The following is a 24,108-nucleotide window of genomic DNA, read 5'->3' as shown; positions in this document are numbered from 1 at the left end:
GTATATGTGATGGAAAGGGTTGATATATTTTACAGCGTATATTCTGCTGTATATGTGATGGAAAGGGTTGATATATTTTACAGCGTATATTCTGCTGTATATGTGATGGAAATGTTTATTTTACAGCGTATATTCTGCTGTATATGTGATGGAAAGTGTTGAAATATTTTCAGGTACTTGTCTCAGATTATTGTTCTTACAGGGACTGAGGGAGTGGCGGATAGAGGCATAGCTAGTACGCCGGGATCTTCCTCCTTTTATCCTGAATAAAATGCTTATTAATAAAACTTAAGAGTTGTTTTCTATACCAAAAAATACAAAAGAAATCTTTTAAAAGGTAAATTGGAAAATAATGGGGTTGTTTTTCCTATGCCTATTTCCCAAGAAAGTCCCTGGCCCTGAAGGGCCCTATATCTGTGGTGTCCTATCCCTGCCGGGGTTCCCAGTATTCAATGTAACCTTTCCTATTCTAACCTAACTAGCTAAATAAACAAAATTACCCTATTTGTTTTAATTTATTTTTTAAAAATGAGTGATTTAGGTATTAGTGTTCAGCATGGTACTTAATGTGCAAGCGCCAATAAAATCTAAGTTTAGTATTTAACAGATGTTAAAAGATTTTGGATTATGGATGATCAATCAAAAAATATATTGGATTTCAAAAGAGTTTTAAAAATTTGTATGTGCTAGAGCGTAGTATACCTTGAATTTACCTTGAAGAAGACCGGGAAGATCTGGGCGCGTAGGACACGATGGCGCTGTACGAGTTGCCATAATTCAGGGCATTGTTGTTGATACGCAGAGTACTCTGCAGCTCAAACTCTAAAACAAGAATTTTTTTCATGAAAACCTTTGCCTTTTGACAAGTGTAACAGACAGATGAAGCTCTTTACAGTGACTTTTAAAAATGACGCCACCAAATACAAATAACCAATAATAAGCCAATATACAGACTAGATTACCAATGTGAGGCCAACTTACATTTTATTTGACCTATATGTTAGACCAGTATGACGTCATTTTTTATAGGAACTATAAAAAGCTTCGTCGGATTGTCTCAACCTACAATTTTTTAAAAGTGTAGCAGGAAAACGTTTTGGAGACCATTGTTTTAAATGTAATTGGGGCATTAAGGAAAGAAACTGAATTGGGAGGAAATTGTAAATACTAAATGTCTTTTTTTTAAAAGATATAAACATGATAAGATCTTCTGAAGTTTTATTAATTTTCATAAAGTTGGAGGGACATTGGAAAGTTAATATAAATTGAAAAAGGTATATTTAATAATAAAGCAAATAAGGCACGTATTTCACATTATATTACACAATATTATGAACAAAATTATATTAACAAAGATAAATATATTACTAAGTTGGGCAGCTATAACAAGCTAAATTCATTTTAACAAAAATTATACTCTTGTATCAAATTTGAATCCTCAATCTTAAGGGAAAGGGATTGAATCTACATCCCAAATGATAATAAACAAAATTACCCCATATGTAGATTCAAATTATCGACATTACTAGTTTTGAATCAACCAATACAAAATTCAAGAAAAATATCGTTTCTGAGTCCAATCCTTATAATAAAGTAACAGGATGTCTATCAGTTTGGCTGTATCTCACTAACCGCTGAACCGATATGGTTCTCCTTTACGGGGTAGCTTCTCATAGGTCTTGGGAAGGGTTATAACTATTTTGAGGGAGGGTACCACAACTCTCCTAAGAAAAATCGCCCCTAGAAAAAATTAAACCCCACCCCCCAAAAAAAAAAAAAATTTGAGGCTGCTAGTAATGATATAAGGTGTTTATAGAACTTTGGTTACCAGTGCAATTTACAGTCTAATGTCCTCCCCCTCCTTGCAGAAAATTTTGGGTACAGACCCATAAAAACAACCTAACTCACCATCATCTCGTTGTCTGTTTCTACAGCAACACTTTGGAAAGAATGAGGAAAGTATATCATCGAAATAGTTACGAAACCTGAAATATATTAAGTTTTCCTTATATGAGGCAGAGAAAAAAGAAAAATATAAATAATAAACTAGAAGAAGATACGTTTTTTTATAATAGAGGTAATCTAGATACATACTATTTAAATCAGCCAATAAGAGAACGGTGAAGGCACATTCATTCAATGCATGTAATTGGTTAAATTTGTTTACAAAATTGGTAGAAAATGGCATTTTTTCACTTTGTTAGGAGAATGAATCAGCTATAAATGAATCTTTTTGTACAAAATAGGTTTTAATGTTTTTTTTAGCAAGGCTTAATTTTACCCCCACTTTACCATATTTTTTTCAGTATGACTAAAAACCGGTTTTAATACTGCTGAAATAAATCTGCAAAATTGTTTTACCTTTTGTTCCAGAAGTAGTAAATGAGCGGATTGATACAGCAATTTGTCATGGCTAGCCAGTAGAAACTCAAGAATGTCGTCCTGAAAATATATGAGGTTAGGTATGTTTATACAACATTAAATTCTTTAATTTATGGTTAAATAGGTACTCTATAATTTATGCATGTCCGTTAAGAGATATAAGTTTCCGGAATTGTAATGTAGGGAGTAGATTTGAAATCTGCATCAAATTTTAAGGATTTTTTATAAAATTCGTTTTTTGTATAATTTTTTATCTAAAAGCGGAAATACAAATTAAGTTAATTAATTTTGGCATCCGTGATTGGTGGATTTAAAAAATCTGCGCTCTGATTGGATGTCGTACATCATTCAACCAATTAGAGCGCAGGTAGTTTAAAATCCACCTATCCTATTGGTCAAAATTAATTAACTTAAAATGTATTTCCGCTTTTAGATAAAGAATTTTACAAAAAACGAATTTTATAAAAAATCCTTAAAATTTGATGCAGATTTCAAATCTACTCCCTACATTACAATTCCGGAAAACTTATATCTCTTAATGTCCGTATGCCTGTAAGTCCTAGAAATATTATAAGGATTACAGTCTCTCCGTATCTTCTCTTTACGCAATTTATCTTTGTATGACACTATATGACTATAAGCCAAGAATACAAACACTCTTACAGCAAATTTGATTATGGTACTATGGAGAAAATGAAAATTTCTTAGCTATAATTCAAGATAGATTGCTGTTTTTTTTTGTTAAGATTTCCTTTATCAGTGAACATCCAGTATGTAATTTACTTGTTCAAATGAAAGCTCATTTGTAAAAAGAAACAAATCTAATATATTTAGAAGTTTTTTTTCCAAATCATACGTCAAACATATAATATAGTTTCTCGTATTCATTCGAATCCGGTAGATAGGAACCGGTTCTCATCCATACGAAAAAACTATGTCTAGCATCGTATTATATCCAGCTTTCTACGAATATAGAAATGTACCATAATAAGATTAAAACCAGTTTTAATTTTATAATTGTACATTCTATAACCGCGGAAAGCCGTTTATAATACGATGAAAGAAATAACTATTAAAACTTTTAAAATCATTGATTCTTTACTTTTGCACTAAACCCACTGTATAAGAACCGTCAAAATTTCACGAAATTATTTTTGAAGTAATAAAAATTACTCGCTTTCATACCTTATTCAATATACTTTTATAATTTTTAAAACTTGTATTGTTGGTATTTTGGTGGTATTTATGGCACACCCTTGAAATTATATCAATCGGAAAATAGTTTTATTAGAAAGTTTTAAGAACTTATGATTTTAACAGAGAACCTTAATGTTCTTTTCGTGTTTTTAGAATTAGTTGATACTTTATAAGGTACTTGCGAAAACGCCCCTAGAGGGGTCTAGGGACACTTGAGGTGTCCCATCCCCATATTTTATTTTAGTTTCAAGAAGAAAAAGTTATTTCTCGATGACACTCATTTTTAGTTTTTATTTTCTTTTCTTCTAAAAATTATGAGGAGAAACTTCTGCCCAATTATTATGAACCGATAGAATAACTAAATTTAAAACTTCAGAGAGAGAGAGAGAGGGTACATTTATTACACTAGTTCCCAAAGTTTTATAATAACGTTTTCTTATTCGATGGTGTAACAACTCTGTGGACTTTAGTGAATGGTTGGCTCATTAAGTTGGGTGTTACTGTTCAACCACTAATTTTAATCTACAGAAGTGATATTTTCTGTATCATCATTTCAAATTATCAGTCATTGTCTTATCCCTGAATATTAAATCTTACTTAGTATACTTGTGCTTAGTAAGAACAGAGCTGGATCTTTAAATCATTTCAATGGTGATCTAAACCACCCCGCGCGAAATTTCAGCCAATCACAGCGGCGCATTTTAAAAATGCGCCTATGTGATTGGCTGAAATTTCGCGCGGGGCGGTTTAGATCACCATTGAAATGATTTAAAGATCAAGCTCAGGTAGATAGTGTTAAAGGAGGAAGTATAAGCCACCAGCGGCTACACCCCCCCCCCCAGAGGCCTCTAGGGGCACTTCCAAATTATTATGCACTGATGGTTTAACTAATATTAAAACTTACTTAGTATACTTGTGCCTGGTAAGAACCGGTAGATAGTGGGAGAGCAGGAAGTATAACTGGTAGGGTAGCCAACATACAGCAAAGATGATCACCAACAACGCGAACATTTTAACCACCTAAAAAGAAATTTTTGTTAAAAAAAGGAATCGTCCAAAGTCTCATAACAATCAGATGATTATTTCATGTTTCCTAAGGGAGTAACATAGCCTAAAACCTTCCATAGATCAATGTTAAATTTCCAAGGAAATTGTGGAATGATCTATCCAGAAGTGGATTCTTAAAAAAATTGCCCCACTAATCGCTTATTGGGGCAAAATTGTTTTCGTGAAAAATGCTCCAAAATCACATAAAAAATCTACAAAAAATTAAATAAAATCTTATTTTGATAACCCTTCTATGATTTTGTTTAATTTTTGTAGATTTTTAATGTGATTTTGGTGGATTTTTCACGAAAACAATTTTGCCCCACTAAGCGATTAGTGGGGCAATTTTTTTTAAAGAATCCACCTCAGAGCTGTTTACGAGATATTAGCGGACAATAAGACAGAGATACATCTTATTACTTTGGTGTATATGATAGAAATGGGGTTATATTTTGTACTTAGGTACAAGAGAAACATTTATATAAATATTAATTTTATATTTAAAGTGTTGGTATGTTATAAGGTTTTGTTCTACATTCTTAATCATTTGAAGTTCATTTCAAAGAAATTTTCACTTTAAGGGATTTAAGTATAATGAGCCAAATGAAGAAAAATATGTCTTTCTCTAGGTTGTATTTTCTGTCTTTGGTTGCTTAGGTATAATAGTGTGATATTGATTTAATAAGGAAGAATTCGTCCAATATAATGCCAACAATAGTCAAAATATTTGGTCGACTATCAAGAGTGTTAAAGAAAAAAAGGTTAAAAAACGAAAAAAAGTGAAAAAAAAAGAATGGAAGAGGTTATACTATTAGAACACATATCATAAGATAAAATTAGTTTAGCTCCTTAGAAACTTACAGACCGAACCAACAACTAACCGTCCGAAAGAGAGACAAACATGAACATTTCTATAGTAGCTTCGCTACCAAAAATATGTACCTTCTTTTTTCTGTGTCTTGAAATTCTTGTTGAATCATTTTCTTCTCCTATTTGATCTGCATTTAGCACTATTCCCATTCTAAACATAAAATAAAGAATTCAAGTTAGGCTTGTTTGAGTGGTCCTATTTATTTTAAACCTTGCATGAAAGTAGGTTTTTGTAACAGTCTAGTTAAATATCATAACCATTGCTAAACTTTTTTTATATAATTGTTATCTATGCAATTTTACGACAAATATTATAAAACAAAATGTTTTTTTTTGTGAATATAAGAAACCTATATTTCATATAAGCAGCAGTATGTACAGTACAATTTTTAACATCTAGATTATAACATTGTGCGTGACTGTCTTGTATCCCACTAATCCTAAAGCTGTGGTTTTTATTGATATCAAAGTTAAAGTACAAACTAAGCCATTTCTAAGATATCTACCAGGTTATTGAATGTGTAAACTTATTATTTGGACCTATTTCTAAGCCAAGACATTCTCTTACCATTAACTTAAGCCACTACCTTGCTAAAAAGTAGTTTATTAGACAAAGAGTCCTCTAAATATTTGATTTAGTCCCAACTGTGCATATTAAAATTATTAATTCTTTAGTTCTGTTTTTAAACCAAGACATTTCCTAAACACCAGAATGGAAAAAGAAATTATTCCACTTTAAATTACAAGAGTACTCACGTTTTCTTATCTTTTGGCTTAGAAATTCTTATTATTTAGTTCCACACTAGGTGTGGCCAAACTTTTATATCAACAAATTGAGTCTATCATTATCATGTCTATCATAATTGGGGATCAATTTGTTATTCATTGTCTTATCCCTTAATAATCCTGCCAAACATTGATCTAATTAGACTACCTTAATGTATTTATTATTACTTGGATCTTACACCAGATCATCATTTACTCTAATAAAGTGAAACTTATAGCTGGCTAAAATGAAGATTTCCCCATCTACCCCCTTTACCCCATCCCCTCCTAACAAACGACCAAAAACTGATTTCCATGTCAGCAACCTAAATTGACGAAAATATTTCAACTGTCATAATATCCTTGTATATATTATATCCATTATTACCTGGCATAGAAGCAGGTCATGAGACACAGAGGCATCAGATAGTTGATATAATTATTATACCTGGCATAGAAGCAGGTCATAAGACACAGTGGCATCAGATAGTTGATATAATTATTATATCTGGCATAGAAGCAGGTCATAAGACACAGTGGCATCAGATAGTTGATATAATTATTATACCTGGCATAGAAGCAGGTCATGAGACACAGAGGCATCAGATAGTTGATATAATTATTATACCTGGCATAGAAGCAGGTCATGAGACACAGAGGCATCAGATAGTTGATGAGGAACAGGAACATGTTGTACCTAAAATAATCCAGCAGTTAGGGAAACGAAGTTTATTAGAATTCTAATTGAGGTTGATACTATTGAAATACAATGCTATAAGTTTTCGTGTTTTTTTTCTCTGTATGTCTGTATTGGTGTTCTCTGTTTCTCTCCCATATCTATATATCTTCCATTTAATGCCCCTTTGTTAATCTATCATTTTAATTAGCTTTGCTTGTATTAGATGTAATCTTCCTTGTCTTGTTTTACAATACAAATCATCATATTATACAAACTCGCATACTTATATTGACATATTTTTATCGAAAAATGTTGCACTTTAATTAATTTAAATATCATGAAAAATTTATTTATAAATTGCATGATAAAAAATTCATATTGTAAGAAAATTATGTAAATTTACCAATAAACTGTTTATTTTTCTTGCATTTAAACTAAAATTCGGTCTTATGATAATTGAAATATTCGCTAAGAGATACAGAAATAGAAAACTGTATGGTATACTTATCTTACACTTATTATGATTAACAAAATGACTTCCTTTTCTCTTAAGGAATAAGTTAATACTATTTTGGAAAAAGAATTATCAAACGTCCCTGTAATTAAAGAAATTACAAAGTGACAAATAGTTAGGTTGACCGCTGTGGACTAAAGAAACCCGCCAGAGACTAAATTTTTTTACCTGTGGTCGTATTTCGACTGTCCTTGGACACCGTCTGGCCAGTTTATCAAACATAATACCGTGTCCTCCCTAAATTATTAATTCTTTATTATTATTTTCATTGAATAATAGAGTTTTTATATTTGAAAGATTCCTGTAAAGATAAGTTATAATCGGAAATTCAGATAAATTGTCCTTTAAATTTAAAACTGATATCCCAACGCCCTAGAGGTAGTAACATATATATTTCTAGTATAGTTTTGTATATAGAATGATGGAATGAAAACTAGCCCCTTAGGGCTAACAGAAAAGGAATTATTCCCTTGCTTTTTAACAAATTTATGGGGATAAAATCCCATGGTACATGTATTTTGAACAAGATTCGCTGAAATTAATCAGTAAAAAATTAATTTTCATCATGGCTTTCAAACCGATTGATATCTGCTGGATTAGAATCTAATAAATCTTAATATTGATATCCGCGGAAAGTTATCCATAATACTATAAATAAACAGGGAGTAAGGGAGGGGACAATGGGCAATTAATTCAATATAAGAGTTATCAAAAAAAGGGCATGAAATCCAGTTTAATCCAATAAATTTCTAGGAAATTATAAAGGGATTGTTAATTGAATAATAGATTTCCATAGCGTCATGTAAAGTGAAATCACAACTTGTTTTTGATGAAATATATTGAGGTTTTTTGGTGTGATTTTTATATTAAAAGATTATTGGACCCGGCCAGCTGATAGCAAGAATATGACTGCCCCTTTTTATTCTGTTTATTTCCCTTGCCCCTTGCCCCCACCTCCCTTCTCCCTTCTCCCCGTCTGCTACATTCCAAACTAACACAACGAGTGTTTATTTCCCTTCCCCCCACTCCCCTTATCCCTTCTCCCCGTCTGCAATATTCAAAACATACATAACGAGTAGCGGCATTTCATGCGCAAGTCCCCAAACTCAGTCAGAAACTGCTAAATTCTTGCACATTCCCTTTAAGCCAGTCCCCAAAGTCTAAGACTCCTAAAAATTGAATATTCGATCCATTGTCCCCTCCCTTACTCCCTGATAAATAACTACTTTAGCTGACCTGTGAACAATGAGCTCTGAATAGATGGCCGTGGGTAGGGCTATGAGGGCACTGATCAACCATATCATCAGAATTCCAATGAACAAGGAGATGCTGGAGGTCTTCGGGGCCAGTGGTGTTACAATTGCCTTCTGCCTAAAAATTGATTACACAAATAAGATCTTTAAATAAGCACAATCTTAATAAAGTTTATATTTATCCTAAGAATAATGTGCACTTGTAAAATTTTTTGTGACGAATGAAATTTGTAAAATATATTTCAGTAACCAGAATAATTTCATGAATTCTGAATAAGAAAAAAAATATTCTCACCAAAAAAAATAAAAATAATATAAATAAAGTTCAAGTTTTATAAGCGTCACACACGCTTATTTTTTATTGTTTTCCCATATTGATTTACTAAATTTTAAGTTCATCTATAAATAATAGATAAGCTATATACAGTATACAAATTTTAACTGAGGAACATTTAATGATAATTATCTTTTTTCCTGTACAAATAATATACGGTAAAAAACATTTGAAAATCAAGGATATAGGTTTAGGACAATACATCTACGAAAAAGACTTTCTTTATGCGCATTTTCTTCAGTAACACTTTTCGGGGACAATAGGCTGTTTAATATTTAGTCCCCAAAGTTGTTAAAAACGTTTTCTTATTCGTTGGCTCAATAACTTTAGAGACTTTTAATAATTAAATTGAGTGTCAAAACCTTTCAACCAATAATTGTAATCGACAAAAGAGGGAATTTTGTGTATCATCATTGGGGATATACATCAATTCATTGGCCATTGTCTTATCCTTATAGATCTCTGAATTTTTGAAGATAATCGACCCAAGGGACATTTTACTTTGAACTGCACCAGAATTTACTTTTAATAAAGTACCTGTTAATAGTGAGACCAAGCAGGGTGAAAATGTTGGCATTGACTGTGAGGATGGAGGAAAAGGTGTTGAACCTGCAGTATTCTAAACCAAGATCCCATTCACTGAAAGAAATTCAGCATATTAACCATACGTATGTCCTACTTACAGAATTGCTACGCCGATGGTATTTAAAATTTGTAAATAGTGCCAAATGAAGCCGCTTATGGACAAATGTTCCAACGTTTGGCCGCAGTATGTCAATTGGCACCATAGTCCCTTCTAATAAAACGTTAATCGGCATAGATCTGCCAAACGTTGGAACATTTGTTGTCTTTTTTCAGACACTTTATACTGCCTATAAAAAATGACATCATACCTGCCTACCATTGGTTAATTAAAGTGTACACTGGCGTGCCATTAGTAATTAAGTCTGTGTTTTGGCCTATCATTGGTCATTTGTATTGTATGAGCTGATAAATGACAGACTAACTATACATATGAAAATCTCTGCATCTAAAACTGCTACCGTCCGTTGTAGTACACAATGAATGGAAATATCTAAGAACTAATTGTCGTCTATTGTTACAATTATAATGTTTTATTCATCTTTTTAAAAGCGATCTTTTATATAATTATGGTTGGTCCGTCCGTGCGTACGTTTGTCCGAGATGGATAGCTTTTTTAGTTAATTTAGGCAAGTTAGAATTGTTCTATCGATTTTAAACTTTGCATGGTGATTCCCGTAGTAGTTAGGTACGATTTAGAAAGCGTAGCAACTCTATAATCATTACCAGAATGTCCGTACATCCATTTTAAACATGTTGACTTTTTAAATTTTTTTAACAAAAAAATTTTATGTGATTTAATTATCTGAATGATCTGATTTTTAGTAAACTGATTTCTGGGACAACAAAGTACAATATTATTATTTTAAGCAAAGCAACTCTAAAATCAAGTCCTAAAGTATGTCCATAAACATTATCCTGTATCAAGAAGTTTTTCAACAAATTTACTCACAATTTTGCTTTGTCTCTTATTCATTTATATTCTGATTTTTCAGTTCTGACACTATACAAGTGTTAATGTCCGTTTGTCCAACCGTTTCAGATCTTCGCTTTTATGGATGTTGTCATCCTTGTTGTATATTAGCTCTGAGAGGGAGGGGACGCTATGCATTTGTTGTTACTTGTATTATGAAGGTAACATCAGGGATCTAAAGGGATAAGATAATGGACGATAAATTTATGTACATACTCAATAATGATTTACAAAATAACCCCTTCTGTCGATTACAATTAGTGGTTATACGTTTGGACACTTATCGTAATAAACAAACCAATTAAAATTAAATAAAGTCCCCAAAGTTTTATAATAACGTTTTCTTATTTGCTTTGGGGACTTTTATTGAATTTTGATTGTCTGTTCATCAAGTTAGATATCCAAACGTTTTAACCACTAATTGTAATCTACAGAAGGGTAATTTTGTAATGTCATCATTGGGGATGTACATCAATTTATATTCATTGTCTTATTCCTTTAGGTTCCTGATATTAGCTTTTTAATACAAGTAACATATATACATTTAGATTTTTAATGGAAAATTTATGTTACTTATTGATTGATCGAAAAAATCTTTGATTGAATGAATTAAGTTGGTATATCCGTTTCAGATATCATATAGTACAGACAAACAAAAAATATTAGCAAATAAATTTGGAGAAAATAACATTTCCAGTATGGCTTCGAAACCGATTAATATCCGCTGGGTTAGAACCTGTTCTCAGCAATACTAAAATATAATGTGTAATATCGTATTACTGACAATTTTCCACGAATATTGAAAAAATCATAAAATTAATATCACTTTTGTTAGTCCGGGCCTTCGGCCACTCGGGGCTAACAAAACTATTTTAAACCTTATAAATTTTAATTTTAATATTCGCAGAAAGGTGTCTATAATGCGATGTGAAAAAAAAAATATTTTGAATGAAAGAAATTATGTCTTGTATAGGTAGATTATATAAATTTTGAACTTTACTTGAATAATAGATAACAGAGCGTAAGATCCAGGAAGGTAGTGGACATTGGCTCATTATTGCACTTGTCCTCAAAGTTTTATAACAACGTTTTCTTATTCGTTGGCTTTACAACCTTGGGGAATTATATTGAATTTTAATTAGTTGGTCATTTAGTTGAGTTTCAACCACTACTTGTAATCTACATTAGGAATAACTTCATTATAGATGTACATCAATTTATCGTCCATTGTCTTATCCCTTTAATTCCCTGGTTAGATCTGTGTTACTGAATAACAAATAACAGTGTGTTGTTCAAATACCATTGATGTAATATCCAGGGAGGGAGGGGACATAGGACTATAAATTATACTGGTACCCAAAGATTTTAAAGCCCTGTTATCTCATTTGTTGACCCACAAACTTTTGTTACTTATAATTATATTAAATTTTGATTGGTTGATTTTTAAAAGTAATATTGTCTAAAAAATAATTTTAATAACTGTGATATAGAAAAAGAGAAATTTAGTTTATGATCATTGGGGATGTACATAAATTTTTTTGTTATTTTAATATTTGTGGCAAGTTGTCTAAAATACGATGCCGTACATGATTTTTCATTATGACCGGTTCTAAACCAGCGGATATGAATCGGTTTTAAAAACATGCTGAAAAAATGAATTAATTTTGTAATTTGAAAATAAATTGTACATTTCAAATAATATTTTCTACATATTTACTCGCATTCAAGAAAATTATTTTAAAATTCAGATGAAAGAAAGTATAAATATCAAACAATTTCCTTATTTACAAATTACAAACTATTCATAGTTAGTAAAGTATAAAATTTAGTTTTACACATGAAAGTACAATTGGCCAGGGACCCAAAGTGATAAGACAAATGGCCAATAAATTGATGTTCATCCCAAACGATGGCACACAAAATTCACTCTTCTGTAGCTGTTACCTTAATTGGTTGAAACGTTTGGACACTCAACTTGATGAATCAAATATTACACATTCAGCTCTTTATCTTGAATAGCAACCGAGAAAATCACATTAGCGTTATGGACGGATTGACTGACAGACAAAGGAAATTATAGAAAAGTTTTGATTTAAAAAATAACTTACCCATCTCTCATGAATCTGAAGGAAGGCATTGTGTTCAAAACGGCCATGCCTAAAAATAGAAATAGTAGAAGAAAAATTATTATTAATTATCTAATAAACAGTTCTTAATTCCAATATATGTATCTTAGATTAAAAATTAAAAATCTGTGTTATTTTATATTTGCAATTTAAAAACAACTTATTAAATATCTTATTTTTATAATTATTATCATAATGAGCTCTTGGTCAAGCCTGTTTCGTTTTATAACTTATTATTACTTACTTTAAATTTATAGTCCACATAGAATGAATAAGAAAAGATTATTTGTGAAACATCATGTTATAACAATCTTCAGTTGCAATTAAGTTTTAATACTGACAATAACAATAGCATTTGTAGATTTTTTCAATAAAATTTAGAGGATTTTAAAAAATTAAATTAAAAACAAACATAATTTTAATTTAGAATGTTTAAGTATTCAATATATGTTAATAGAATGAAAAACTTTTTCAGTAAATTAATTATGATTAAGTTTTTTTTTATAAGAATTTACAGTTGAGTGAAGTTGAAACATTTTGATATACCAAGTTTAAAAACAAATTTACCTAAATCTGCAACAGCCAGATTTGCCAAGAAATAATTCTGTACATTCCACATACGACGATTTTCTAAAATAAGACAATTAAATAACTTTTTAGAGTTAATTTAGAAGGGTGGGAAATTTCCTAAAAGAGGTGTTTTACATTAAACTATTTTGATTCTCAAAAGTAATAATTCCTCGAGTCTTTATTTGCAGTAAGTTAGAAGGCAAAAAAGTTTTAAGCTAAATTTATTCTCCAATAGAGTTATATTTCAAAACCAGAAACTCATAACAATTTGCTAGAGATCTAGAGGAATAAAACAATTGCTAATGCATAGTTGTACAGTCTCAATGATGATACACAAAATTACCCCTTCTGTAAATTACAATTAGTGGTTGAAACTTTTGCACACTCAGCTAAATAAACCAACCAATCAAAATTCAATAAAAGTCCCTGAGTTTGTTAAGCAAACGAATAAGAAAACGTTATTATTAGACCTTGGGGACTAGTGTGATAAACAGCTTAATGTCACCTCCCTCCATGATAATATGCACTTTTTAAAAGCGAAGCTTTTCTATAATCAGGGTCGTTAAAAGCGAAGCTTTTCTATAATTAGGGTCGGTCCGTCCGTCCGTAAGTCCGTCCGTACGTCCGTCCGTCCGAGATAGCTTTTATTCGTTTATTTATGCATGTTATAATTGTCCTATCGATTTCAAACTTTGCATGGTGATTCCTTTAGTTGTTAGGTACGATTTAGAAAGCGTAGCAACTCTATAATGGTTACCAGAATGTCCGTACGTCCATTTTAAACATGTTGATTTTTTTTCTTTTTTAACAACAAATTTTTATGTGATCTAATCATCCAATTGATCTGATTTTTGGTATATTGATTCCTGGGACAACAAAGTATAATGTTATAAGCGAAGCAACTCTATAATCAAGTCCTAAAAATGTAAGTATGTCCATAAACATTATCCTGTATCAAGCAGTATTTCATCAAATTTGTCTACAATTTTGCTTCGATTCTTATATATTTTTATTCTGATTATTCAGTTCTGACACTATATAATTGTTAATGTTCATTTGTCCTACCGTTTCAGTGCTTCGCTTTTATGGATGTTGTCATCCTTGTTTCTCTAATATTATTATTTAGACAACTATCAAATGCTATGTTTAAATCAAGCTGATCAAAATTACATATGCTCTACTAAATAAGAGGATTAACAAGAAACTTTAAACCATAATAAGCTCTTGAAAAGTATTAATATTTTATTTAAATTATAATTCTTTTTTGTCTCTTAAATTTTGATAGCTTTTCGTAGCGAAGCTACTCTATAACTCAAAAGGTCCGTCTTTTCGTCCGTCCGTCAGCTAAAATTCAGGATACACATAAAGAATCCTTGTACAAATGAGCACCCAGATTTTGATACATTTTTGCCGTTGGTCTGTCACTCATGCTACAAAAGTTACAAATATTTTTTTTTATTTTCAACCACTGAACATAAAATAACTTTGTCTATTTGTCCAAATTTAAATATTTGGAGCTTCACTACTTGTTAATGATGTTGTCATCCTTGATTTGCTCTCTTGAATACTTACTTATAATAATATACAAGACAATAGTATTTCCAACGACCGACAGAAAGACTATAGCACCAAACATCAAGGTCCAAATTTTGTCTTCTAAAGTCATCTAGAAGGAACCTAAAAAAAATATAATTTTTAACATGGACATTAAGAAATAAAGGCTTTAAACCCAAAATGATACTTTTTCGTGGGTCATTTTTTTCTATGATACCTTTTGGTGTTTATTGGGGGTTTCTCGGGTTTTAAAAACTTTTTTATAATGTACAGAAAAGAGAATTTAAAAACCTAATATTAATTCTGAGTTTAAAAGCAGTGATTTTTTACTGTTTAAAAACATTTGTAATTTCCAGGCCAACTTTCTGAAATGTTTTAGTTTGCCGAATCTAGACTGTGTATATACTTTAGAGTCTGGACCATGCAAGCTAGACTATTTTATTGTGACGTACTGATAAACCATGTTAAAAGTGTAGCTGCGCTACTTTGAATATTCTTGTTCAATAATCATTCACATTCGAACATTGCTATATTTGTTGTTTTTACGTACTTTAAACAAAAGATGTAAAAACGAAGAATGGAAAATTTTGGTGTTTAGCGCCAGAAAAATAATGGTGTTAGTTCTCTCCCGCATATGCTTCACGTTAAATTATATTTATAATCGCATATTATTACAGCAGCACAAAATGGCTCCACTCTGACGGTAAGTCCTTCTCATTTATTTGCAACTAGCGGCTGTGCCCCTGACATCTGTATGTGAAGTGTGGGGACGTACACAAAAAGCCTCCATTGTTCAATTGTTATCAAAATTTTAGGCTACAGATAGAAACCTCACTGCTTTGTATAATACTAGCAGTTATGCCCCAAACATACTACTTTATATAATAGGATATGAAATTATGAAACAATTGGCGATTGTAATTTAATGCGGAATTTGATGCACACTTCCCAACAAACTCGACAGGAAATGAGAAAAATATGAAACCTCTCAGTTTCATAATACAATTCCAAATAACCAATTTTAGAATAAACTAGTGTTAATATCCATACAATTTGTGGGTGTCAAAAGACACAAAAGAAGGGTGGAATCAGACGTTTTAACTTTTAAAGAAAATTTTTGTCTTGGATCAGATTTATAATATTATATAGGTTAGATTGGGGGACTGCCATTTACACATCCAGCAAATTTACAGTGGATGTGTTTTCGCCAGTGCAATGGATGTATCTATGACAAACTGAATTTTTACTGTATAAATGACAGTAAAATCGATTCTCATGCCATAAATACATTCAACACTGGCAACAATATATCCAATATTTATATACATATTAACATAAGTCAAAAATACATCTTACACTGGCATTTACACATCCACACTTTTTCAATAATATGCCATAAATACATCCAACACTGGCATTTATACATCCATAGAAAGGGATAGTTGCATGAAGTGCATTTAACAAGTTTGATTGCAAGCAATAAGTTACAAAAATACCATGTAAAGTCAAAATTTGCGGTTACAGGAGCCGTTTACAGTATTCGTTGAAGCTAGGAGTATTATACCTGGAACCTAAAATTTACTTCAACACTGCACCACTGCACTGGTGGAATTATTGACTTTAATAGTCAGTTAATTACAGCCTTCTACACAAAGAAAATTAAATAGAAAAAAACGAAGAAGGGGGGGGGGGGGTATTAAGGTAAAAAAAGCTCCCTTTGATTTTATAAGTAATGGCAAAAAGACTATTTAACAGTATTCTCAATAATAGCCAATAACATTTTTTTCCATCACAAAAAAAGAGAAAAATTGTAAAAATTCCAGCAATTTACAAATGCGATAAATATAAAAGAAATAAATAGATATATCTGTTTTTTTTAAGGGAAACTTTACTATAAGTAGGGTTTTATGTTTATGTTTATTTATTTTTGATTGATATATTTAATTTTATTAAGACTCAATGAGTCTAAACGCTTTAAACAAAGAATCTCTTTAACTAAGTCTCAACATGTCAGCTTTACTAAAGATCATATAAAGCTTCGCTTTTTATATATGTTATTATCCTTGTATATTTTATTTTCTTCTTTTTTTCATTGCAAAATAATTCCCTATTTACTTAAGTTATCTGTACAAAAGTGCATCTTTATTTTTTTTTACAAATTGAAGCCGCGTAAAAAAGATGTATTAAAAAAGGATGGCAACATCCATAAAAGCGACGATCCATAGATTTGACAAGCGGAAAAGAAAAAAGTTACTTTTCCTTTTTTTTTTAAATTGAAGAAATAGACTTCTTGTTTCTATATATTCTGGTCTAAGAACTAAAAATTATAATGATGCTAATCTGACGTAAATTCCACCAAAAATCATTATATTGTGTCTAATTATTTCAGGAATCATGAGTTTAATAAACAAATATAATGAATATTACTTTCATGAAGATTTCTTTGGTGAGCAAAATTATAAAAATCATTATAAAATGAGCTATAGCTGAAAGACTTTATTTCTTATTGATATAGTCATCTTCTTTCACGGATTTAAATTAATAGGATGATTCTATTTCAATTTCAAAAAAATTTATTTGTTGGTATATCTAAGAAACATAATACTAAGTTAAATATTTTTGTGTGGAAATTTTCAATTTTGAACACTTATAAGAATTAAGTAAACATGATTAAAACTATCCCATAACAATTTGGAAATTTTAGAGATGTTTTAGAGGTATTAAGTTTATATAATGAAGGATTTAATCAAAGTATTATAAAATAAAACATTTGGAAAAGGAAGTTTATGATATAACCAAAATATAAAATATTATAAATGATAATGAAGTTGCAACGTTTTCTATATTAGGTCTAACTAACATTTGCATCATCCTGCAAAGTTTGAAATAGGAGGAATTATTAATTTTAACATAACATTGAGATATTTTTCATAGATGATGATGATGATCAGGATCCAGGAAGACGTTGTAGATCTGATGAAGAGATTAGAGGCCAATGGAGAGACAATGGACAGGGATCTACAACCTAAAGCAAGACTACTGGACCTCAGGAAGGCTTACCCTCGGGTAAATAAGCCTGCACTGTGGAAGATCTTGAAGAGGAAGGGGATTGGAGATAAATGTTTGAGAGCTTTACAGGACCTCCATGAGACAACACAATACAAAGTGAAGTCCAGAGAAGGAGACAGTGAGAGCTGGGTCCCAGAAAGAGGTTTAAGGGAAGGATGTCCTTCTTCCCCTCCCCTCTTCAACATTTATCATCAACCAGTCATGAGGATTGCCAAAGAAAGAGAAAGAGGAATGCTGAGGAAATGAACCTGGAGATGGGTATTCCATTCAATTGGGTACCTGGCAGCTCTTTTCCAAGCTCATGCCTCTGGGAAAAACAGAACTCAGAAAGTAAGAGAATCAGAGTTGATGATTCACTCTTTGCTGACGACACAACCATTGTTGGAAGGGCCAAGGAGTTAGAAGTTGGTCTTAGGATAACAAAGGAAGTGATGAATGCATTTGAGGAGAAGAATAATGATGATAAAGAAGAGGAACTTGCTTTTGGAACAGAGGATGGAGAAAAGATCAGGATGTTAGGGTCATACATTGGAAGGAAAGAGGATGTCAAACAAAGGATAAAGAGAGCAGGAGCGGCATGGTTTAAAGTAAAGAAACAACTGAAGGGGTCAAGAATGTCGAAGAAGATGCAAGCAAAGGTAGTGGAGGCTTGTGTAGAAAGCACACTCTTGTTCGATGTTCAGGTAAGAACATGGAGAATTGGCGACCTAAAAATCATGCAAAGAACTGTTGACAGGATGTATAGATACATCTGGAGCAGGAAAACAAAACCTCCATTGATCCAGATGCAGGAAGAACACAAGAATATGCAGGATATCCGAAATGACCTTAACATCAAAACAGTCAGATGGAAAGCAGAAAAAAGAGTCTTGGAGAGGATTGGACACATTATGAGAATGGATAGGACGGTAAAGGCAGTGACTTTAGGTTGGCTTGTAGACCTAGAGGACCATAGAAAGTGACCTGGAAAGAAGGATAAGACTGTTATTTACTGGAAGAAAATAGTGAAAGAAGCTGGATTAGACTGGACAGATATCAACAGATTGACAGCCGACAGGAAGTGCTGGAAAGCAACAGTACGGGAGAGGATGGACCACCTAGAAAGTTGGGAGAGGAGATATGCCAATGGAAACACTGAACCTAGAATGGAACGAAACCAAAGAACAACCCAAGATGATAACTTTATCTGTGATATAGATGGTTGTGACAAAATTTGCAGATCTAAGGCCGGACTAGTCAACCACAGGAGGAGAATTCACCAAATCTCATCTGAGAAAGTGATCTTCAAGTGCAACCTGTGCAATTTAGAATTCAGAGCTGAAGCTAATCTAGTCAACCACAGGGGGGGTTGTGGGGGTGCTGTGGCCTCCAGAGATGACCTAAGAAGATGTGATATTTGCCAGAGGGAGATCTCAAAATCCAACTTTGCCCGACACAGGAAAAAATGTACTGGAGGCGACAACCAAGGTCAAGACAGACAAGGGGAATTAAAATGTGACCGGAAAGTCTGCGAATACTGTGGCCTCCAAGTATCTAAACCCAACTATTCTCGACACCTGAAGAAATGCCTAAGGGGAGCGGCTGTTCCTTAACGAGGAAGATGGCCGAGTCAAGTCAAGTCAAGTCTATGACGTCAGAAAAAAATAACAATTAACCAATGAGAAGCCAGTATTCACTGTAATTGACCAATGGTAAAACATATAGCGGTCTCTCATTGGTTAATTGTTAATTTTTTCTTACGTCATAGTCAGACACTTTTACTGGGTTCATGATGATATTATTTCCAGTAAGTCTTCGGTACCGATTAACATCCGTTGGATTATAACCTGTTTCCAGACATACTGAAAAATCATGAATAGCATTGTATATTACAGAGAATTTTCACTAATACTAAAAAAATAATAAATTAATACCAGTTTTGTTAATCCTGAGGGCTGACAAAACCAGCTTTGATTTTTTAATTTATCATTTTAATATCTGCGGAAAGCTGTCTGTAACACAATGCGATAAATAATTATTAATTATATAATAAAAAATAATGATAAATAATAAATTGTTTCTAATAATGTTTTCTCAACAATACAAACAGAAATTAATTGGTATCAATTACAGAAAAAAAAACACGTAGATGTTGTCTAGATGGAATGACAATAATTTCTTTGGTTTATAAAAGATTCATTTTTTTTTGTTAATTCAACTTTTATTTTTTACTTTTTAGAAATACTAGCAACTACTTCCCAAGAGTCATCTAGTGGACCTTAAAATAGGTATTTTTTAAAATAAATATAACCAGCGCCGCCTAGTGGAAACTTTTAAATATATTTTAGCAATTTCTCTTGATAGGGTGGTGGTACCCTCCCCCAAAATAGTTATAATTCTTCCCAGGAACTATGAGAAGGAACCTTTAAAGGAGAATCATATCGGTTCAGTGGTTAGCGAGATCCTATGTTACACAAATAAAACTCTCACAGATGCAATAACTTTAATATAAGGATATTTGTATTACCAGTGCAGTGGCCGTATGGCAAAGTATGAAACATCTAGGGATATATCTCTAAAAGAATTGATTAGTACACCTTCCCCAACCACCTTTCTCAGATAAACATCTTAAAACCTAAAAGGCCATCTAACAGATCTAATAGTTTAGGTTTTATTAGTGGCTACGCCCCTACACTATAAAGGAATATAAAATAAGGGGAAAATGTCGATCCCTCACTTTCAACTTTAGTATATTTTTTTTCTCGTATTCATTCGAATCCGGTGGATAGGAACCGGTTCTCATCCATGCGAAAAAACAATGTCTAGCATCGTATTATATCCAGCTTTCTACGAATAAAAAAATGTACAATCATAAGATTAAAACCTTTTTTTTAGCCAGCACCTTCGGCAACTCGGGGCTGAAAAAACTGGTTTTAATCTTATAATTGTACATTTTATATCCGCGGAAAGCCGTTTATAATACGATGCGAGAAATAACTCTTAATGACATACAACAAGCTTCAGTGTAAAGATTGATCAAGTGACATACAGACAAACAAACAACCTGTCTCTTTTAATAAGGATAAATATTATTAATTTGTCTATAATTTTTAGGATTTTTTTTCTTTTTCTTTTCATTAAAAACTTTTATTCAAATGAATTAATATTATAAAAGAAACATCATTCTATTGATAACTTTCAATATATAGGTATAGTACATATATGTTTCACATAGTAATAAATATTTAATTTTCAAAAAAAAACGAAGCTTTTCTACAATTAACACTTTCATGATAATTCCTTTGACAATTAGGTACAATTGCAATAATATAAAAAAAATATTTTCCAAACATGTTGGTTTTACAAAATTTAACCATCATCTTAAATTTAAGTTGGAGGTTTTTTTTTATCAGCGTAGCAACTCTAAAATGATAGTTTGTCTATACTAACAATAAAAGTATAGATGTACAGAAAACTATCTGGCTCCGGTCTTGGAGACCCTTTTTTGTCTGCTAGCAATCTGCTTTATTCCCTTTTGTATCGATTTGGCTGTGTTAATATTCACGATGCTATTAAGAGACACAATAGAAAGTCGACACAGGGTCCACGGGGTGGGGACATACAGTTATTTAACCACTCCCCCCCCCTCTATTGTTTTACTCTAAAATACGAACCTTCTTAAATTTACAAAATGCAGTCACTTTATATTTGTTAAAGTTTGCTTTTATGGATGTTGTCATCCTTGGTATATTAAATATTTATATTCTCTCAATATGTATGGCGGAGAAACGTCTTAAAGTAAAGGTTATACAGATTTTAAGAGGAATTCTACAATAATATGATAATGGCATTTAATAATTAATCTTAAGTGTATTTATGTAAGTAGTATTGGAATCCTTTTTTAGTCGTAATTAGTTATTTTTACAAAAATTAGACGATGATGAACATAGTTACCCTATCTGTATATTTTATTTCAATGGTTGAAAAGTTTGGACAGGATTAAATAAAAGTCCTCCCCTTCCCCAACGAAATTGCTACGGAAAAAGATTAAGACTAAATTTACAAGAAAAAAAGGTGGACTATACAAACTAGGGGTGTGCAAACAATTCCGCATTTTGTGTTTAAATATTGAGAATAATAACAGAAAGACAGTGGACAATGGGCTGTTTATTACAGTAGTCCCCGAAGTTTTATAATAAAGTTTTCTTATTCGTTGGCTTAACAACTTTGGGGACTGTCAAGTGTTTAAACATTTTAACCACTAATTCTAACCTACAGAAGGGGTAATTTTGTGTATCATCATTGGAGGTGCAGTTGTTATCAGAAATCTAAAGGGATAAGACAATGGCCGATTAATTGATGTAAATCCCAACTGATACACAAAACTACCCCTGCTGTAGATTTCAATAAATAGTTTCAATGTTTGGACACTCAACTTAATGAACCATCCATTCAAAATTTAAGAAAAGTCTCCAAAGTTGTTGAGTCGACGAATAAGAAAGCGTTAATATTATACTTGGGGACTAGTGTAATATACAGCCTAATGACACCTACCTCCCTGAGTTGACATAATATTTGGTTCTGATGATCATAATTTATCTGCGGCAGGGAACGCACACCCCAAACTTTATATTTTGAAACCACTTAAGAAGTCAAACAAAAACTTTAAAAAGTTTGAAGGCTAAATCTTAAATAGACAATATGTATAGCAGCCATGTATACACGATATCAATAGCAATAATATATGTTGGTCCTTTATTAAGACAACATTAAGGTGAAGGAGGGAAGGGGCAGTAAAACAGCCAAAAACCATCCCAAGATTTATGTTTAAAAATAAAATAGTCAAAGACAATGCTGGTACCTAAGTGAAGATTCTCTAAAACGAAGAACTCAATTGGTTCAAAGACCTAAAGAGACAAACAAAACAAAAAAACTACTACTTTGTATAACAGGAAACATTAGGTAATAATGTATTTTTAATATCATTAATTTGACAAGGTCCTTGTTTAAAATTAACCTGTCACACTTTTTTTCGCAGGTATCCAAAAACTGTTTTGCCTAAAGCTTCTGGTCAAAAATAATGAATTTCACATCCATTGAAAACAATCGTACAAACAACAAGCATATAGATCTGTTGGTTCTGATTTTTGTTTTTTATTGCTTTATTTTGAGTTGCGCTCTTGTTTTAGCCATGAAAAGGGGAAAAAACATTAATTTACTTTTTAAAGTACAATAAACTATACCTTAGACGTCCTTAGGTGTTTGAAAATGAAGTCACCTTTTTTTCTTCACTTAATAATTTACACAATATTTATTTGTTATTTAAGAAAAAGTTTACTAGACTCTGTCCAGACTTGGATAGGACACAGATACAACTATACATCTTCAAATCTTTCATATTCAACGGAGAGAAACCATATTTTTCTCTGAGAGGTATTATTGGAGACCGATTATCAGTGGGGACCTTAGGGAGATATATCATAATGTCCGGGGGGGAATCGGGGGTTGGTGAGATAATTTTCAAGGGGCGTGCAAAGAATTAGCTGCTATCATTTCTTCCCAAATACCAATTGTCAAATTTGGGATAAGGCTAAAATTGGAAATTAATTTGCTGTAAAATTTTAGCCCCTCCGCAAAAAACTTTTAAAAAAATATCTAACCAATAATATCTCAAGCATATATTCTACTTTTTAGGTTGAAGGATTGTTTTAGTCAGTAACCAGGAGACTTAAAGATATTAAAAGTATTTAAAACATTATCTTGTAACTGGACAAAATATCTGGAAAATCAGCCATTTGACGTCTTAAAAATGAGGGAGCTGAGAGGAAAAGTGGAATAGAAAACCCCTAAAAAAGTGATGGATAACCCATCATTTTTATGACGTCACATGGCTGAATTTTGAGACACTTTGTCTAGTTACCGTTATCTTAATGTAAAAGTATCGGAGCCTACATATCCTAAATTTTGTAGTATTATTTCTAGTAGCCATTCCAAAAAATGAGCTATGATGAACTGACTAAAAACTATTTTTTAACTTGATTGTCTTTTACTTTAAACCTTTTGGGCTAATCTAATGTCAATCCTCTTACTTGAGGTGGATTATTAAAAAAAATCCACCTCAGCTCTGGATAATCTTATTCTTGTAGTTGCATAATATTTTAATAATTGGTGTTTTTATATAGACTATATTAGTCTTTAACGGTTCCATGTTTTA

General features: G+C 31.8%; 1 protein-coding gene across 3 annotated transcripts; it reads right to left on the bottom strand.

Moving 5' to 3' along the window:
* On the bottom strand, nt 1-23,253 carry LOC145323254 (tachykinin-like peptides receptor 86C). 3 transcript variants are annotated; one of them, XM_080165691.1, is made up of 14 exons: nt 23,138-23,253; nt 14,865-14,969; nt 13,290-13,352; nt 12,705-12,753; nt 9,579-9,680; nt 8,691-8,825; nt 7,623-7,691; nt 6,890-6,958; nt 5,569-5,647; nt 4,484-4,599; nt 2,362-2,442; nt 1,909-1,985; nt 714-822; nt 1-262 (listed from the first exon to the last, which is right to left on the bottom strand). In XM_080165691.1, exons 2-14 carry the CDS (start codon nt 14,956-14,958, stop codon nt 121-123), a joined length of 1,185 nt encoding a protein of 394 aa, XP_080021817.1. In that variant the 5' UTR covers nt 14,959-14,969; nt 23,138-23,253; the 3' UTR covers nt 1-120. The 3 variants fall into 3 exon arrangements, with proteins under 3 accessions (XP_080021817.1, XP_080021818.1, XP_080021819.1); XM_080165692.1 differs by lacking the exons at nt 13,290-13,352; nt 14,865-14,969; nt 23,138-23,253 and adding an exon at nt 12,967-13,070 and having other exon boundaries at nt 3-262; XM_080165693.1 differs by lacking the exons at nt 13,290-13,352; nt 14,865-14,969; nt 23,138-23,253 and adding an exon at nt 12,967-13,060 and having other exon boundaries at nt 125-262; nt 703-822.
* Nucleotides 23,254-24,108: the final 855 nt, after the last annotated feature.

This window comes from Acartia tonsa, chromosome 6 (genome assembly GCF_053477335.1).
Source record: "Acartia tonsa isolate MP-2025a chromosome 6, ASM5347733v1, whole genome shotgun sequence".
Taxonomy (NCBI): domain Eukaryota; kingdom Metazoa; phylum Arthropoda; class Copepoda; order Calanoida; family Acartiidae; genus Acartia; species Acartia tonsa.
Note: the sequence above shows the minus strand (reverse complement) of the source record. Positions and strands in the feature narration are given on the sequence as shown.